Here is a 19,103-nt window from a genome sequence, read left to right on the forward strand (position 1 = left end):
GGAGAGTGGAGGGTAGGAGAGAGAGGAAGGTGGGAGAGAGAGGAGGGTAGGAGAGAGAGATGAGGGTAGGGGAGAGAGGAGGGTGGGAGAGGAGGGTAGGAGAGAGGAGGGTAGGAGAGAGAGATGAGGGTAGGGGAGAGAGGAGGGTGGGAGAGAGAGATGAGGAACAGAGACCCAAAGAGAGGAACAGAGATCCAAAGACCACAAGGGGAGAGTGTGTGTGTGCGTGTGTGTGTGACTGGGAGGGAGTGAGTGAGTGAGTGTTAGTGACTGAGTGAGTGTTAGTGACTGTGAGTGTGACTGAGTGAGTGTCAGTGAGTGTGACTGTGTGACTGAGTATGTGAGTGAGTGTGTTAGTGACTGAGTGTGACTGTGTGTGTGTGTGAGTGACTGTGACTGTGACTGTGTGAGTGTGACTGAGTGTGAGTGTGAGTGTGAGTGTGAGTGAGTGACTGTGAGTGAGTGTGACAGTGTGTGCATATGACTGTGTGAGTGAATGGATGAGTGGATGGGTGGATGTGTGGATGGGTAGTTTCTCAAGCGATTTAGCTGGCAGTTTTGCACTTTGCTCAGATTTGACCAGAATTATTTAATTTTCTTTATAATCTTTAATCTTTCTGTTGTTGGTGCCTCAGTTCTTGACAAAACCCTGTTTGCCTCATGTCACAATAGAAAAGCACTTTATTCTACAGGTATTTTACTTTTTGTGGAAACATAAACATTCAAGAGAGTAACAGAGACCCAAGTCGACCACACAAGGACTGGGTTAACATGTTCTGTCCTGTAACAAATTAGCAAGTTACTGACATGACTGAGCTATAAAAATATATAATACATTTGTTGAATCAATAAGGTGGTCTCATTGTTCTTTTAATGTATCGTAGATATTGTTAGATGTGAGGTGAATGGAAAAGAATGTTAAATTCATTGGGTGTTAATCAAAACATTACATAAATGTGATGCATTTTGATTTAATTAGGTTTATTGCATAAGCCTCATTATTATGTATTTAAAACAAATATATTATTAATCTTGAATAGATAACCTGATTATTATGCATTTCAAACAAATATATGTTATGTATTTTGAATACATAATCTGATTATTATGCATTTAAAGCAAATATACTTTATTTATACTGAATACATAAACCTGGTGATTATGCATTTCAAATAAATAGGTTTTATTACACTGACAAATATGCATCATGTAAAGTTTATTAGGTACATTTATGTTAAAACTACCTAAAGCAAATTCACGGAAATTTGTCATGCAATTAAATTACATAAATCTTAAAAGTTAGGCTTAAATATTTCTGTGAGAGCAGTGTACCAGTAGAGACCAGTGTATCTGGAGGAGCCCAGTGTACCAGTAGAGACCAGTGTATCTGGAGGAGCCCAGTGTACCAGTAGAGACCAGTGTATCTGGAGGAGCCCAGTGTACCAGTAGGAGACCAGGCCTAGGTCTGTGTGAGTTTCAGAAGAACATCTTCACTCTTCATAGTGTTTATAATCTGATAATCTGCATCCTCTGCTTGCAGTTTGAGGTCTCCTAGCTGAGCTCTGTGCAACACCGCCACTATGTGGTTGACTGTTATCATTGCATGTTGATGAAGGTCTTCGGGTGGCCAGTTAAATTGTGTTACAGAAACATGACAATAACTAGAATAGCGCTCAGAGAGCAAAGACCTCTGCCTGTGATGCATTTCGTCAGCATGTACAGTTGTTGAATGTGTGCTTTTTTAGTTTAGCAGTTCTATATGGCCAACTTGAAAATGCATGTTGCAGATGAAATATTGATCACCTTGATGAAGCTGAATCTGTTGTAGTGTGAGACCAAGCTGATCAAGGTGGTGTTCTGGGTTTAAAATGATCCGCCATAGGAATTGAATGGGTAAAATGACCCGCTATAGGAAATGAATGGGTAAGACAATATTATGTTCATCCAGCAGATGGAAAACATCCCCATACACACCCACAGCCACAACTCACCTGGGTTCACGGTCTAAAATGAGCCCCCGTTTTATAGTGTTCAAGGCCAAATTTGACTGATCTGTTTTAACTGCTCTTATATGAACACAAAAACCCTAAATCCCCAAATGAATGTGAACCACCTGAAGCATTCAGGTCAATACCATTCTCTTAGTGTACACCACATGCTCCCCCACACGTCCATAGTGTGAAACCACTTGGATACTGAAAGTGTAGAGCCATTACCAGTCAATACAAAGTTATTCTAAGTGATCATCTTTATCCTATTAGTGAAACATATCCAGATGAAAATAATTTATTTCAAAACAGCAATCCAGATCCAGATGAAAATGATTTATTTCAAAACAGCAATCCAGATACAGTTGAAAATGATTTATTTCAAAACAGCAATACACCCATCCACAAAACACAAAATCAGCGAATGTTTTGATTTGTATGAACATGATGTCAATATGTTAATAATATATTAGTCATTGAGCTGACACTTTTATCCAAATATACTTACAATAATTGCATTTAAAGTAGTTGCCAGAACTCACAAGTGCATCACCTTTCTAAAACAAGTGACAAACATAATCTAGTGCTGAAGGCAAAGTGAAGAATAGCAAACTAAAAATAGAATAGGTGCTTGGTACAGTACTACTCCTGGTAGTACTGTACCTCTTGAAGAGGTGTGTTTTGAGCCTGCAGTGAAAGATGGGCTGCGACTCTACTGTCCTGACGTCAGTGGGTAGTTCATTCCACCACTGTGGGGCCAGGACAGAGAAGAGCCGTGACCGCGTCATTTGACTACAGGGGCCTCGCAGTGATGGGGCAACCAGTCCTCCCGAGGTAGCAGAGTGTAGTGGTCAGGCGGGAGTGTAGGGTTTGATCATGGCCTGGAGGTAGGAGGGAGCTGTTCCTTTCATTGCCCAGCAGGCTAGTACCAGAGTTTTAAACTGGATGTAAGCTGCTACAGGGAGTCAGTGTAGAGAACGGAGAGGGAGGTTGTGTGAAAAAACTTGGGGTGGTTGAAGTCCAGGCACAGAGCAGCTTTCTGGACAAATTCCACGGGTTTAATGGCTAACGCCATGGCCCCAGCAAGGAGGGAGTTGCAGTAATCCAGGCGGGAGATGAGAAGGGCCTGGATCAAGGTTATTATAGTTAACGAAAACTAACGAAAAAATGAAAACTAGGTGTGAGAATATATAAACTTTTAGTTTTAAAACGATTAATTTTTTTTAATTTTTGACTGAAATAAAAATAAAAACTAGACTTTACAAAAAAACTTAAGTGGAGACACTACAAAATAGCATTTTATCTTCCACTCATCAATTTTTTGTTTTTTCCTCATTCTTCTACTATAAGATGTATACTATCACTATATTAAAGGAGTAGTAAAGGGAAAATGCATGTACCGAGGTGCTCATCTAGGCCCTTGTCATCTCGCGTTTGGACTAGTGCAACTCCCTCCTTGCTGGGGCAGCCCTGCCTCGGCCATTAAACCCCTGGAACTTGTCCAGAAAGCTGCTGCTCACCTGGTGTTCAACCACCCAAGTTCTCCCACAAACTTCCCTTCTCTGTTCTCTACACTGGCTCCCTGTAGCAGCTTGCATCCAGACTCTGGGACTATCCTATAGGGCAATGAATTAAACAGCTCTCTCCTACCTCCAGGCCATAGTCAAACCCTACACTCCCTCCCAACCACTATGCTGTGTTACCTTGGGGTGAGTGGTTGCCTTCTCACTCCGAGGCTCCAGCGGTCGATCGACACGGTCACGGCTCTTAACTGTCCTGGCCCTGCAGTGATGTAATGAACTGCCCACTGACATCAGGACTGCCCATCTTTTGCCACTCAAAACTCACTTCTTCAAGAGATACAGTAGTACCACGATCCTCCCTCTTAGGCGCCTATTATATTTTTAGTTTGCTATTCTGCACTTTGCCTTCAGCACGAGACTATGCACTTAGTCACTTGTTTTAGAAAGGAGATGCACTTGTGAGTTCTGGCAAGTAGTACATTGGCTTTTCCTACGTTAAATGTTTTTTTTTAATAAAAGTTTCAGCTAAGTGAGTGTAATGTAATGTAATATAATGTTTACTTCCCAAATTAAATGCATTTGAACATTAGATCTCTGTGGTTATCCCCTACTAGTTTTTCTCTTGTTCACTTTCCTGTGAGTTCTTGGTGGCCAATGAGCTGTTTTTGAGCATTGATCTCTTCCTTCAACCTCAATAAACAGACAAAAACTCTCATTACCATCACATCATTTGACAAGAATTGAGAAAGTGCATCCAGATGCATTTGCTCCTACCCAAGTATCTCCCTCTCTGTGAAGGTGAGTAAGCGCTCCAAGGTGCTGTTTTTGAGCTCTGTCTGTATCAGCCTTTTCTTTAGACCGTCTCTCTCCCTCAGTCTGAATGTGTCCAGGCGCTCTGCCTCTCTCCCCTGTTTTTGATGGCCATTAATCTCTTCCTTTAACCTTAATAAACAGACAGAAACTCTCATTACCATCAAATCATTTGGCAAGAATTGAGAAGATGCATCCACATTTGCTCCTACCCAAGTATCTCTCTCTGTGGAGACAAGTGAGCTCTGCAGGATGTTGTTCTGGATCTCTGTGTGTAACAGACTTTCTTTCAGGCCGTCTCTCTCCTCCCTCAGTCTGAATGTCTCCAGGCGCTCTGCCTCTCTCCCCTGTTTTTGATGGACATTGATCTCATCCTTCAACCTTAATAAACAGACAAACTCTCATTATCATCAAGTCATTTGACAAGAATTGAGAAGGTGCATCTAGGTGCAGGGCCGTCTGGGATATATGAGAGGCCCTGTGCGAAATAGGCATTGCGAGCCCCCCCCAGAGATGGCTCTGTCTACCCCCCGAAACGCCACCCCCCCCCCCTCGACACGCCTCTGTCTCCCCTCCGAAACGCCAGCCCCCCTCCCCGACACGGCTCTGAGTCGTGGCAGCGCTAGAATGAAAATAAAGTTCCTGCCTGCCGTGAGGCCCTCTAAAGCGCGAGGCCCGGGGCGATCGCACCTTTCGACCCCCCACTAGCGGCGGCCCTGTCCAGATGCATTTGCTCCTACCCAAGAATCTCCCTCTCTGTGGAGGTGAGTGAGCGCTCCAAGGTGCTGTTTTTGCGCTCTGTGTGTATCAGACTTTTCTTTAGACCGTCTCTCTCCTCCCTCAGTCTGAGTATTTCCAGGCTCTCCGCCTCTCTCCCCTGTTTTTGATGGGCATTGAACTCTTCCTTCAACCTTAATAAACAGACAGAAACTCTCATTACCATCAAATCATTTGGCAAGAATTGAGAAGATGCATCCACATTTGCTCCTACCCAAGTATCTCTCTCTCTGTGGAGACAAGTGAGCGCTGCAGTCTGAATGTCAACAGGCGCTCTGCCTCTCTCCCCTGTTTTTGATGGACATTGATCTCTTCCTTCAACCTTAATAAACAGACAAACTCTCATTACCATCAAATCATTTGACAAGAATTGAGAAGGTGCATCCAGGTGCAGGGCCGTCTTGGATATATGAGAGGCCCTGTGCGAAATAGGCATTGCGAGCCCCCCCCCCCGACACGCCTCTGTCTCCCCCCCGAAACGCCCCCACCGACACTGAGTCGCGGCAGCGCTAGAATGAAAATAAAGTTCCTGCCTGCCACGAGGCCCTCTAAAGCGTGGGAAGGGAAGAAAGGAAGGATGGAAGGAAGGAAGGAAGGAAGGAAGGAAGGAAGGAAGGAAGGAAGGGAAGGAAAGATGGAAGGATGGAAGGATGGATGGATGGAAGGAAAGGAAAGGAAGGAAAGGAAGGAAGGAAGGAAGGAAGGAAGGAAGGAAGGAAGGAAGGAAGGAAGGAAGGAAGGAAGGATGGATGGATGGAAGGATGGAAGGAAGGAAGGAAGGAAAGAAGGAAGGAAGGAAGGAAGGAAGGAAGGAAGGAAGGATGGATGGATGGATGGATGGAAGGAAGGAAAGAAAGGAAAGAAAGAAAGGAAGGAAAGAAGGAAGGAAGGATGGAAGGATGGAAGGATGGAAGGAAGGAAGGATGGATGGAAGGAAGGAAGGAAGGGAAGAAAGGAAGGATGGATGGAAGGAAGGAAGGAAAGAAGGAAAGAAGGAAGGAAGGATGGAAGGAAGGAAAGGAAGGAAGGAATGAATATGAATGCTACCACAATAGTCATAAAAGGGTGCCTCTACAGAGAGCCTGCACGTGTCCCCAAATTCAAATCCCAACTGACACTGTGAGCATCCTCTCATTCACTTCAATGGAAAGGCATGTCCGATTCAGACAGCTCTCTCTCAAAAAGTATAAATGTCACAGCCTAGATATTGACACCGTAGGAATCCTGAGAAAATGCTGAACATTTTAGGATATGATATGTCCGTGTAGCTTAAAAACTGTAGGCATGGCGACGAGTTAGAAAAAGGGTAAAAATGCAAAATTAGCAGCTCAAAAGGTAGAGTGTGGGCCCATACGTTTCAATGGAGAGCGCAGTTGCCGAACAAATCGTCATACAGCGAAAACTATAAGTCACACGGCTTAGATACTTACATTGTACGAATCAGCAGTTATGGGAACGTTTCGATATATAATATGTGTATGAGCTGTTAAAACTGTAGGCATAGCGACAAGTTAGAAAAAGAGAAAAAATGCAAAATTAGCAGCTCAAAAGCTAGTGTGCGTTGCCATACGTTTCAATGAGGAGCGCAGTTGCCGAACAAATCGTCATACAGCGAAAACTATAAGTCACACTGCTTAGATACTTACATTGTACGAATCAGCACAGTTGTGTGAATGTTTTGATGTATAATATGTGTGTGAGCTTTCAAAACTGTAGGAGTGCCAGCAGTTTACAAAATGTGTGAATATTTTCAAAGCAACTGCTGCCACCACTCTAAAAACATAAAGTTTCTGAACATTCCAAAAGCAGTTTCAAGCAGTTTCAATGGGACAAAAAATAGTTTTAAAAGTTAAATTTCTAAAAAACTATAAAAACTATAAAAAATCTGAATGGATCCGTTCAAGAGCTAAACATTAAGAACATTTTAAAGTTTGAATGAAGTTTCTAGGACAAAGTATGAAGAACTAGTTAAGGTTCAAAAAAGTGGGGAGAATAATAATAAAGAAAGATAGAAAGAAAGAAATAGTGGGAATATCACAAGTTGGGCTAGCTTCTGCAAGCTAGCCCACCTAATAATAATTAGAAGAAGAAAATAAGAATAAACATTTTCTACATTTGCAGTAAAAATGAAAATCTTGGTGTCAAAATTTACAATAACACTCCAACACAAAACTTTGTTGAAATGCCCTTTAAGCATAGGCCTATTGCTCATCTTCAATAATGTATTTGAACTTTTAGAACAAAACTATTCTGTGAGTTGTTTTGGGCATTTTTGGACTGCACCCCACAATGGCGGAAATGCCATAACTTTTTAGCCTTAACGTCATACCTCTCCACCATGGATGTATTAGTTCGCATCCAACTGGGACTTGATACTGCGTGCAAAGCACGTACTTTCTAGGGGCAGCTATAGTACGTAGGCTGCTAGTAGTAAAAAGCAAAAGTACAGTATGAGTTTCGGAACGCAGCAGCCTGTCTTGGTGCAAGTGTCGGTTACAGTATGGCAAGACGTTTTAACATGCATTTGCTAAATTTGACTACCTGGAATTAACATTACAGATATCAACAATCTTATTTTGACTAGTCATAATTACATTTTTATTCAAGATATGTATAACAGCATTCTGACTAGTCAGAACAACAGTTAGAGATATCTAGTTAGGGGCTGGGCAGCCTCAGCTGACAGTACCTTTTGTATTTCACAATTTTCTTCTTATTCTTCCTAGGAAGGCCCAAGTGAGCACACTTCCATATGCTTTCAGCTGGCAGGAATTAAGTCCATCACTCTATTTTTCCCCAAAACTGTACGAAAAAACTCAAACCCTACTCCTCCCACATTTTTTGGTCAATTGACACCTCAAATGCTACACTACATGTTCAGACTGCCCTCCATAAACGATCTTCTCAGATTTTTGAAATATCAAAAATTAATCTAAATGGTTTATTGTAAACAGTACTGTATGCAGCTACTGCAAATACTCACTCAATAAATCTCCAATGTTCATGAAAAAAGACATGGTAGATGTACAGTAGTGTGACATTTTTCAGAATTTTATCTCAAAAACTGAATTTGACTGTATTTTGAGGTCTGTCCCCTATTTGTCCCCTCAAACTACTGCTGTACGCTCTACTACGCTGCAACAAGACCTATCTTGATTTGTCAGACATTATTTCATGTACAGTAATTTCAATCCACAGCTATTTCAGTGGCATAACTAGTTTCCGTTCTACCAGTCCTGAACAGAAACAAGCCAGCCACACACATAAGCCAGGCTGGACGTGGCCTGGTTTTTCGTAAAGTGGGTCCAACGCTCCGTCACCAAATTGGGCGGGACTGCTCAGCTCTAGATATCTGCAACGTCATTTTGCCTAGTCTAAACTCTATCTGCAATATCATTTCACCTAGGCAGAATGAAAGTTAAAAGATATCTCCAATTTGAGATATCTCTAATCAATCTAAATTCAAGTTATCTATAATATAACTGTATAATAGATCTACAACTGAATGATGACTAGTTGTAATTCCAGTTTCAGATATCTAAAATTTAATTCTGACTAGTCATATGTTGCAGATATCAGTAATGAATATCCAGTCTAGCTAATACAAGTTAAAACAGCTTGCCATAGTCACAGCCATACTCCCAACATGTTCTACTCAGCCTGTCAGAGGTGGGTCTTCCACACCCTCTGCTGGATGGAGGGAAATTAGACCCTTCCTCTGTTTGGCCCATTGGCCCAATAGTATCCAGCTGCAGGCTGCAGTTTCAGGGCTGCAGAAATAGGGCCCACAACAGCGCCACCAAGTGGATATTATTGGTAGTGCTGCAGGCAACAGTTTCCGTCTCCATGTTTGTCTGACTGGCTCATGACGCACATGTCACTGTACTGGGCTGAGTTTCCCAGAGGCATTGTAGCGCTACGTTCATCATAAGCTATGGCGTTCATCGTAGCGCTACGATGCCTCTGGGAAACGCAGCCCTCTATTGTACTGTGCTGTACTGTATGCAAAGTAATAATAATAATAATAATCATACTACTACTACTAATAATAATAATAAATTTAATTTGTATTGCACTTTACATTTAAAGAAATCTCAAAGTGCTACAGATTGAAAACATGAAAGACAAACAAAACCAAACATGAAGATAATAGAACAATGACGATGAATTGAATAATTAACAAAAGGTGTAACAAAATGTTTGCAGCTTGCAAACACAAAAGGGTGTTCAATGCTGTTCAAATAAATGTTTTGCTACATTTTGTTGGGGCTAGCCTGTACCATGCTGTACTAGGCTGTACTCGGCTGTGACAGGCTGTACTAGCCTGTACTAGGTTTTACTAGACTGTACCAGGCTGTACTAGGCTGTACCATGCTGTACTAGGCTGTGGCAGGCTGTGCCAGTACAACCCAACATTGGCACGGACCAGTCATGCGCCGGCAGGGACCAGTCATCCGCAGAAACTGCTGCCTGCAGCATTACCAATAATATCCACTGGGTGGCGCTGTTGCAGGCCCTATTTCTGCAGCCCTGAAACTGCAGCCTGCAGCTGGACCCTTCGTATTTTCATAGTCTTGCCAACAAATAATAATGCCATCACTCTACCCATTGCTCACCAGCCATATCAAAACGATCAACCCAATCAGCCCATTCCCATGAAGGCAGTCACAGTAGAACTTCAGAACAGAAGACTGACAAACTGAGTTGACATCATTTCTACTTTTAAATAATCCAATCCCGTTACACAATACAAATTAATTATCTTACAGTATACCGTCTCTAACCAACCAACGTCAGACTTTGCCATGAAACAATGTAAAACAACATAAAACATTGTGATATTTAACACAGTAGGCCTATGTGTTAAATATATGAAATTAGATTACACCATGAAGTACCCTAATTTTTCTTCATACGCTTCCCTGGCTGCTACAGAACTATGTAGCTACAGTAATCAATACTACAGTACTTCAGCCGTGCAGGAACTCCAAACACTGAACAGGCCATATGGCCGTGAGTCAGCCATTTTGCCCCTAGACAGACAAGCTGGCCGGCTTCTCAGTGATAGGGCAGGTGGCCGGATCGTTGATGTCCCAGAGTCTCTGAAACTCTTGGGCGAAGGGTCGGACCAGGTCTGGTTCCTCGGTGACCAGAACGTTCTCCTTGTTACTCTGGACCGCGCCCAGGGTCCAGTTGAGGGAGCCAGTGATAAGGCGGCGACCGTCCACAATGGCGAACTTGTGGTGCATGCTCCCGGGGCTGGAGTCGCGGCGCACGCATACACCTGCTTTGTGAAGGACCTCTATCTGGGAGCCCTTGATGAAAGCATAGTCCCCGTCAGTGAGGACGCGGACTGGCAGGCCTCTGTTGTGGAGCGTTAGCACAGCATTCCTCAGCTGCAGGTTGGAGAAGGAGAACACACACAGGTCCAGGGCAGAGGCCGACAGGACGTGGCGGAGGAGGCGAGCAAAGGAGGTCTCCACACCGTGGGGCAGTGGACAGAGGCAGGGCATCACTGAGGGAGGTGTGAATAGATGGTCCACACAGGCCACCTCGGAGGGGAAAAAGAAGACCTCATTCAGGGGCTCTTGGGTGCCACGTCTCCAGGGCCTGAGACGACGGAAGAGCCAGCCAAGCCACTGACTCAGAGTGAGGGCCACAGCCCCCATCCCCACTAGCTTCACTGTACTCACCACTGACATCTGTGACGGAAGACACAGACACAACAGTCATGAAACGGGATGGTTGATATCAACTTTCATTTCAATAGGGCATTGAGGCTGGTAGCCATGACATGCAATCTCTGTTTTGAACGTTTCTTAAGGTGAGAGGATATGCAGCAGAGCTACATGCTAACTGTAACATACACCTGCTATCTGGTTGGCTAGCGATGGCATTTCTCGTTGGTGAGGTGACTTTGGAAGTTGGAGCAATGCTAACTTAATTGGCAAACATCTCTATATGCGCCTATATACATTAGCAATTTTTGCAAATAATTCAGCCAGCAAACGTTCGTTGTTTGGAAAAGTAGCTAGATACGATGACATCTTATCATACCTCCCGCACGCACTTCCTCAGCAAACGTGCTGTTTCCAACAAACACCCTTCTTCTACCGCAGTCAGTCAGGGTTAGGCTATAACAGAGGTGGGTAAAGTCTGTCGAGCCTAGAGTTTACCCTCCTTGTTTTCCCTCATTGATTAATACAATTAATCAGAAAATAGGCGAGTAAACTCGCAGCCTAATTTTAAAGAGGTGGGTAAACTGAGTTGACTTGAGTTTACCATGATGGGGACTCGACTCGACTCTTCTTCACACGGTTACGCTTGTCTCATTGCAATACACATCTTACACCAGACGACGCGCTGTAGCTAACCAAACACCTATTTTCAAACGCCGTCACCTCTTTCCAAAGCACTCGTTGATATCGAACAGTGTGTTTCGGTTGTCGCGGGTTGAAAGTTTTTGTGTGTAGCCATACATTAACTTTGAAGTGAGACAGATTGTAACTTGTATAACTTTAGCCTACATGTATAGCCGCTGCTATTGTATCATTATCATTATCTGACCATCAGACCTGCGTGTACAAACATTGAAGCGGCAAGTGTTGCTCCACATAGCGTGCCGTGCTGTCCAGCCGCAGAGACCGGGAGGACAAGCCGAGGGCTGGATGACTATGGATCAAGGTAGCGCTAACGTTACCGATCAGTTACCGACCTCTATAAATATGCTCTCAGTACGCCTGTGCTTTGTGGAGAAATGTGGGCTCGGTTGGGTAGTGTTAGCTGGCTAGCCAGTCCGCTGCTTACAGGATCTAATACCTCTGTAGCTACTGTACCTAGTGCTATATATATATATATATATATATCTGTCATGTGCGACATGTTAAGTTGTTCTTTCGTGAGACCTGGCCTATCCTATCAATTATTCCTTTCAAACGGTGTGTTCTTAAACCTCCACTCAATCACCCTGCTGCTGTGTGATTCTGTGTGCAGAGTCCTGGCTAAGCTGCGAGAAGACGGCCGTGCTGCAGGGAGGCTTCCTGCTGGCTGACCAGCTGTGTCTGCCCGCCTCCCTGGGCAACCTGCAAAAACAAGACTGGGGCAGGGTGGGACAGCCCATCATCCAGGCGGTCAGAGAGGTCTGCCAGCGGGAGCAGCGAGCAGCAGGAGGAGGAGGTGGTGCTCAGGAGGCTCAGCGCTGGAGGCAGAGGCTGCTGTGCGCGGTGTGGAGCAAGCTGCTGTCCGGGGAGAGCGGGGAGGAGGTGGAGGACGGCTGGAGGGAGAACCCGCTGTTCCCTCTGCAGAGTGCCCTGCCCGCGGTGAGCCCCGCCGTGCTGTTCGGGCTGGTCGAGGCCCTGGACGCTGCCCCGCTGTACGCCGGCCTGCTGCTGGCCCTGCCCCCTGCCCGCCGACACCTGGAGCTGCGCAGGCTGGTGGGCCACCTGGCCTCCGCCCCCACCGAGGAGAAGGATGTGGGCCTGCTGCTGCGGGTGTGGGCAGAGCTGTGGAGGGGCGGCGGGGGGCAGGGGACGGACGGACACCTGGAGAGGCTGTTTGCAGAGTGGTGCGCCCGCCTTCCGGGGCCTTCCGCTGACCTCTCCCCTCAGGCCGCCAAGAGATTCAAGTCCGACCCAGACGCAGAACCACCGCCGCTATCGTCCTCATCCGCCCCTCCTGGCGTGCTGGCCATCCTCCTCCAGGGGCTGGAGGAGATGAGAGACCACTTCCTGACCCCGGACCTGTGCTTCTCTGCGCTGTCGATCGTCCTGGACTCGCTATCCACCTGCTACCTGAGGGACGGCGCCGCGCCTCTGCCCGCCCGCCTCAGACTGCGCTGCCTGGCCCGGGCCGTGGCTCTCAGAGAGATGGGCGACGGATGGGAGGGTCGTGCGCTGGACCAGGTGGTCCGTGAAGCCCAGAGGGACGTCCGCGCCGCTCTGTCTCCCTCCCGGTTCAGAGGGGGCGGCCCGGGGTTGGGCCCGGCGCTGGCGGGCGTATCGGAGCTGCTCCGGACTTGGGACGGCAGAGGCCTGCTGAAGGCCGACAGCTCCAGACCCGGCCTCCCCGCCCTGAGACTGCAGGCCAGTCTACAGAGGACCCTCTCGGCCCTGGAGGACCCGCCTCAGGGTGACGGCGGCACAGAGGCAGAGAGGCGGGCCCTTGGGGACTTCCAGAGCTGTGTGAGGAGAGCGCTAGAGTCCCTGTCCCTCCCGGAGCCGGAGGGCAGCCCGGCCGAGGAGGCGCGGGTAGCCGTGGCTGTGGTGGAGCAGCGTCTGGAGGGCCACGAGGAGCTCGCCGCCCTGCTGGCCGGAGAGCTGAGCTGGAGCCCCGGGGAGCAGGAGTGGATCGGCTGCCTGGAGAGGAACAAGGTGGCTTTCCAGCGGCCGGAGGTGGTGATGAAGCTGGTCTCCGCCCTCCTGGCAGCGAGCGGCGACACGGACGGCCAGGCCGCCCAGCGTAAGAGGCTGAAGGACATCGTCCTGGACGTTTTCTCCCAGCTGCCCCTGGCTGATAAGAACACCGCTCTGGCAGAGATGCTGGCCTCCTCCAGCAGGGGGCTCCACGGCTCGCTGCCCCCAGCCCTGACCCAGGACTTCCCCCAGGAGCTCAACATGGCCTTCAACTGCATCACTCAGGGGGGTGCGGACTCGGAGCGGGGCGAGGTCGCCGCCGTCTCCGCCGTGGCCCGCGTGGCGTTCCAGGACCCAGAGGCCGCCCTGCGGCGCTGTTGCCAGCTGGCGCTCGGCCAACGGGGAGGCCACGCCCTCCTCGCCGACATCCTCCGCCAGCTGCCGGGCCTGCGGGGCGGGATGCGGGGGCGGAGCCTGCTGCTCGGCTGTCTGGAGGAGGCGGTGGCGGGGAGCGGTCCGGCGTCTACCCAGGAGGAGGAGGAGCAGCTTCTCCAGTTCCTCGTGGCGCTGATGGAACCGGGCGCGGCCAAGAGCTGCCTTTCTCCTCAGGAGGTGGTGTGTGTCTTCGTTCTTCCTCACCTCTCCCCCCCCTCCTCCTCCTCCTCCTCCTCCCCCCGCCCTGTCGGCCTGGCGCTGGCGCTGCGTCTCCTCCTGTCCACCCTCTCTCTGCCAACCCAGGAGGACTCTCCTCATTGGGTGCTGGGCTGCTCGCCATTCCCCCTCCTCCTCGTCCTCTCCCAGTTGCTCGGCCTGGCAGCGCGCTGCTGGGAGGAGCCAGCTGGCATCCCCATGGAGACCAAGGAGCTGCTGGTCAGCGTGCTGGCGATTCTGTCGTCGGCGGTGGGCAGGGAGGTGTCCCTGGCCCCGCCCACCTGGTCCAGGGCCCTCTCCTGGCTCTACGGCAAGGCCCAGGCGCTGGACTGGACCGTGCGCTTGCACCTGAAGCCCGTGTGGGGCGAGCACTTCAAGCTGGAGGTCCCGTCCGCCCTGCTGGCGGTGTGCGAGCTGCGGCAGCGGGAATGGGCAGGTGTGGAGCTGGCCCGGTACGGGCAGGGCACGGGCCTGCTGGCCTGGCTGGAGTGCTGCGCTCTCTCCGACCCGCTCCAGGACACCATGCTGGCCTGCCTGGACCTGGACCAGCGCCAGCCCCACCATGTGGGCATGTTCAGCAAGGGGCTGCTGGTGGGACTTGTGCAGATGCTGCCCTGGAGCTCCGTCGGTGAGTGGAGGCGGCTGCTCCGGGCCCTTCGGTGCCTGCTGCTGTCCGGCCGGCTGCACGTGCCCTACGGCCTGGAGTACGTCGACTTCCTGCCCCTGCTGGACTTGCAGACCTTCTCCTGCCAGCTCCGCCTCTCCGCACTGCTGCTGCGCGCCCTGCAACTGCTGTGCGGGTCCAGCTGCTCCGATTGGCTGCCGGCCCGCGGCTGGGCTCACGTCGGCCGCCTCTACGCCCTGGCTGTGAGGGAGCTGGTGGACGAGCTGAGGGCCAAGCTGCCCCTCCTGCCCTGTGCGGCCACGCCCAGATCCGCCCCGCCCTCTGGTTCCTCTCCGGAAGATCCCGCTCCCTCCCCAAAGTCGCCCTCCACGCTGAAAACATCCTCCACCCCTGCGGAGCCCTCTCCCCCACCCAGTGGCCAGCAGGGGGGCGGGGCCCAGGAAGTGCTGTTTGTGCTGACTCAGCTGTTCTGCCACACCCAGCACGTCCAGGTGATGATGTCGGAGGCGGCCGGGGGGGCCAGTGAGCCCCTGTTCCTGGCGGCCCTGGAGATCCTGAGCCAGTACGAGGCCGTCCTGGCTGCCCACCCGGACAGCAGCTCTGCTCTGGACAGAGACGACACCCTCTTGTTCTTCTCCACCATCACCAACAACCTGCAGGAGCTGGAGATGAAGAGTGTCTTGCAGCAGAAGATCTCGCAGGTCTTGTCCTGCTAGCTGTGGCCGTCTGGAGCCTGTGAGAGTTATACTGTAATTGTTTTGTTCTGACATTTGGTTGGTAGATAGAATTTTACATAGAGACCTTGGGATAGGAAAATGCTTGATGGGCTTTTTGTGTTGAAAATAAAGTATATTTCATTGAATGCTTCATTTTAAGTCATTTTTACATGTATCAAAAGATGCCCTTGACAAAGGACTACAGTAATCCTGGCAAAATGGTTTTCTTAGAATATGTTGCCTTTTAAAGGTTTGTCAGTGCCATAATCTGACCATTAAAGAGAAGTCCAGGTTATTGGTGGCTATGACACAGAAAGAACTGGAACAAGTTTGGTCGACTCACTTTAATGAACATACAGTCATGATGGGGCGAGACTTGGTAAGGTTGGACTCACAGAGAGGACCCACTGAGAGCCTGGACACACGCTACATAGCAGCTACACAGAAAGTACTGAGGCCTGTCAAGGCACCTCAGCCTGACCCAGGAATCTTCAGAATTCATTCAAACCTTTATTTAAACTCGAAAGGACACTTGGGTGCATGCACCTCATTTAGTGTCACCGAGTGGACAATGCACACATCAAATAAACATCACACATCAAATAAAACAATTACAACTCGATTCACCAAAGACAGAGATCATGTTTTTTAACTCTGTGATTGAAGGGAGAACCTCCATCTTCAACGGAGTCTGAATGTCATTCTAAGACTTTGGGCCAAGAAGAGGCAACTCTGACAGAAACAACACTGGATAAAGAAATTAAACCGCACGCTCAAGCTCTCAATGCTGGGTGATTTAATCAAACAGACAACGTTTCGGCCTAGTGGCCTTTGTTCAAGTCAAGACTTTGACAAAGGCTGGTCAAGGTCGCTAGGCCGAAACATCTGTTTGATTAAATCACCCAGCATGGAGAGCTTGAGTGGGCGGTTTGTGAAAGTCAGGTTAAAGCAGCCACAGCTCTTTAGTTCTGAGCAGCAGGATCCTTGGCTCTGGTCTTGCGCAGGTAGAGCCTCCAGGCCTTGCAGCACAGCAAGTAGAACCAGTAGACCTGAGGGGCCAGGATGACCATGTTGCCCACGTTGCAGTGCAGGGGCAGGTGGCGCGGCACGCTGAGCAAGGGCAGGCCGTGCTGCCGTCCGTAGGCCAGGTACATGTAGGGGAACAGCAGGATGCGGCAGCACAGGAAGCTCAGCAGCACCAGGATCCCGTTGGCCTGGTGGAGCCTGCTGTCCTGCAGACCTAACTAGACGGAGAGAGAGAGAAGGGGGACACTGATCAGACCTCATCAGGAGATGCGTACTGTATGAGAGCAGCTGTGTGATTGTGAAACGAGTTTGATTAGGGGTAGGTCAAAGTGCAGACGAGCCTTCTCCTGTACAGACCGGGTCAAAATGCAGACTAGCGCACCCAGACAGACCAGGTCCCAGGTCCGAATGCAGACACCCCCCCCAGACCGAAGCTCCTACCTGGATGAGGATCTTTCCCACGGACACGAAGGGAGTACTGAGCTCTGTGGTGAACATACATCCGATGAAGAAGTCTCCAAGACCTCTCCTGAAGAACTGAGAGAAGCATGCATGCCCACACACACACACACACACACACACACACACACACACACACACACACACACACACACACACACACACACACACACACACACAGAGCACTCTCTTTATCTAACCTGTATTTCACAACTAAGTTGATTTGTGTGTAATCACATTGAGATAGCATGGCAACTAGCACAAAGACGCAAGCACGCGCACACACACACACACAAGTGGAAATTAGCCTGATCTCCAAGATTGGGTAAAGTGTATGTGCGAGAGAAGTGTGTATGTGAGAGGTAGTGAGTGTGAATGGCAGCCTTCGTCCCTCCCTGTCTGCCTCTTCCTCACCAGAACGATGGGCATGAAGACGAAAAGCAGTGCCAGGTGATGAACAACCAGCAGGCGGTTCCTGGCTAGGAAGCTCCTGACCGTATGGAGGGAGTGACCCCTGACCTCCTGACCCCTGACCCTCTGACTGTGGTAGTGGCTCAGGTACATGGCGAAGAGGTCATAGGCCATGTAGGGGGCACCAAAACATGCAAAGTCATCTGTCAGCCGGTGTCTGGAGAACATGGGAGGGGGAGGGGGGGGCATAGATAGATGATAGATAGCTCACAGGGAATAAGAGGGTCCCGGTTAGTTAGGAGATCACAAAGATCGTCCGTTACCTGTCGGTCATGACGTTGCGGTGGCAGGATGTCATGATGATCATCCCGGAGGTGGCCGCCAGTGACGCGTGGACGGACGACACCAGTCTAGAGAGAGCACATACAGCACCGTGACAAGGAGGGGGGTGCCTGGTGGCCTACACAACTCACACACACACTGCTCATATTTAGCCTACCAGTACTGTCAGGTAATATTATGAGCATGAATTACTTTAATGATTACTTTGATAGCGTGACAGGGTGAGAGTCAGAAGTGTAGTGAGATGTCCAGCGATGCTATCAAACATTTCCTATTTAAACTGTATAACCATATTTTCCCACTGTGGGGGGAAAGGGCAACGTTGATGCAGAGTCTGACGTGATATTGGTTGCATTACTGCTCCTGTTCGTCAGGCTATGTTCATTCAAGGTCAATAGGCAGTGTAGTAGGCTATAGGTCTAGTTGAGTAGCAACTAGTAATAGTAATAGTAATAACACTTGCAGCTATTGCAATATGAGCCATGAGCCCACTTCCCTCATGACCGCTTGATTGCACATATCTTACCTTTCACTGACAATTACCACGTCAGCATCATTCCATTCACTGAACGTTGATCTGAGCACTCTCCTAAAAACTGCGAATAATCCAGGGAAGAACACAGCTCCGCCGACCAGGATAGTTAACATGCTACTCCTCGGATCGTCTGTAGCCTACTGGAGTATGGGGAAGCATGCATGCAAATCAACGGGAAGTAGGAAGAGGACACTTCAACTCCCTAAAAAGTCGCGCACTGCATTCGTCATTTATTGTTGCGCTGGCTCGAGCGCTCGAGCGCTGGCGATCGCCTCTCCAGTCTATCTTCAGCCTAACTAACTTGAGCTGGCAACATTCTGTGATACTTCATATATAGATTATGGGATTCATAAGCATTTGAGGAGTTTGAATTGTAAACGCAATGCAGCTAATTCGCACTTAATTTGCAAAGGATGGGGCGCGAGATAAGATGGTCTCACGAGACTAGAAAGATGCCAATTCTTTTTATTTATGTTGTATATCGCTTTTTGTTTTATCTTAAATACCATTGAAGTGTAAGGAAATGGGTTAGGGTTAGGGTTCTCAAATACGACAGACATGTACTAATATACAGTACAAATATGTATTCAACATTTATTGATTTGGGAGACCGGGGTCAATTGTAACAAGGGCAATTGTAACATCTCAAATTACACCAATCAGAAATGAGATAGAACCATGAAACTCATTATGCACATGCTCTGTGATGATCCCTCTATGCCTGCCAAAGGACAAATTGATATCTCATACTTAGCTTAGTTTTTCTGCCAAGATTCATTTTTGAGGTATGAAAGTAAATATTTTCAACTACAGTATTTTCCACTGCAGTCAAGTGAGCCGCACTTTTTTCTTCCACGGTCAAGTGAGCCGCACTTTTTTTTTCTAAATT

General features: G+C 48.6%; 3 protein-coding genes across 3 annotated transcripts; 1 reads left to right on the forward strand and 2 right to left on the reverse strand.

The window, feature by feature from the left end:
• Positions 1-10,131: 10,131 nt before the first annotated feature.
• On the reverse strand, positions 10,132-10,800 carry LOC311325088 (mitochondrial cardiolipin hydrolase-like; the record flags this gene model as incomplete). The annotated part of the gene is made up of 1 exon (XM_084457739.1): positions 10,132-10,800. The coding sequence occupies one exon, from the start codon at positions 10,798-10,800 to the stop codon at positions 10,132-10,134; it is 669 nt and encodes a 222-aa protein (XP_084313865.1).
• An 857-nt stretch (positions 10,801-11,657) lies between these two features.
• gemin4 (gem (nuclear organelle) associated protein 4) lies at positions 11,658-15,441 on the forward strand (the record flags this gene model as incomplete). Its single annotated transcript, XM_084457852.1, has 2 exons — positions 11,658-11,782; positions 12,092-15,441. The coding sequence occupies exons 1-2, from the start codon at positions 11,767-11,769 to the stop codon at positions 15,439-15,441; spliced, it is 3,366 nt and encodes a 1,121-aa protein (XP_084313978.1). The 5' UTR covers positions 11,658-11,766.
• A 374-nt stretch (positions 15,442-15,815) lies between these two features.
• On the reverse strand, positions 15,816-18,339 carry LOC311309689 (TLC domain-containing protein 3A-like). The gene is made up of 5 exons (XM_084439015.1): positions 18,206-18,339; positions 17,661-17,747; positions 17,341-17,554; positions 16,909-17,004; positions 15,816-16,685 (listed from the first exon to the last, which is right to left on the reverse strand). Exons 1-5 carry the CDS (start codon positions 18,325-18,327, stop codon positions 16,404-16,406), a joined length of 801 nt encoding a protein of 266 aa, XP_084295141.1. The 5' UTR covers positions 18,328-18,339; the 3' UTR covers positions 15,816-16,403.
• Between the last annotated feature and the right edge of the window lie 764 nt (positions 18,340-19,103).

This window comes from Borostomias antarcticus (genome assembly GCF_949987555.1).
Source record: "Borostomias antarcticus genome assembly, chromosome: 1".
Lineage (NCBI taxonomy): Eukaryota > Metazoa > Chordata > Actinopteri > Stomiiformes > Stomiidae > Borostomias > Borostomias antarcticus.

Excerpts from the sequence above, each read along its gene's own strand:
- LOC311309689 (XM_084439015.1), bottom strand. The coding sequence starts at position 18,327 with ATGTTAACTATCCTGGTCGGCGGAGCTGTGTTCTTCCCTGGATTATTC. Across the intron at positions 17,748-18,205 it reads GTGGTAATTGTCAGTGAAAG|ACTGGTGTCGTCCGTCCACG; the intron begins GTAAGATATGTG and ends TGCTCTCTCTAG. Across the intron at positions 16,686-16,908 it reads TGGGAAAGATCCTCATCCAG|TTAGGTCTGCAGGACAGCAG; the intron begins GTAGGAGCTTCG and ends CTCTCCGTCTAG.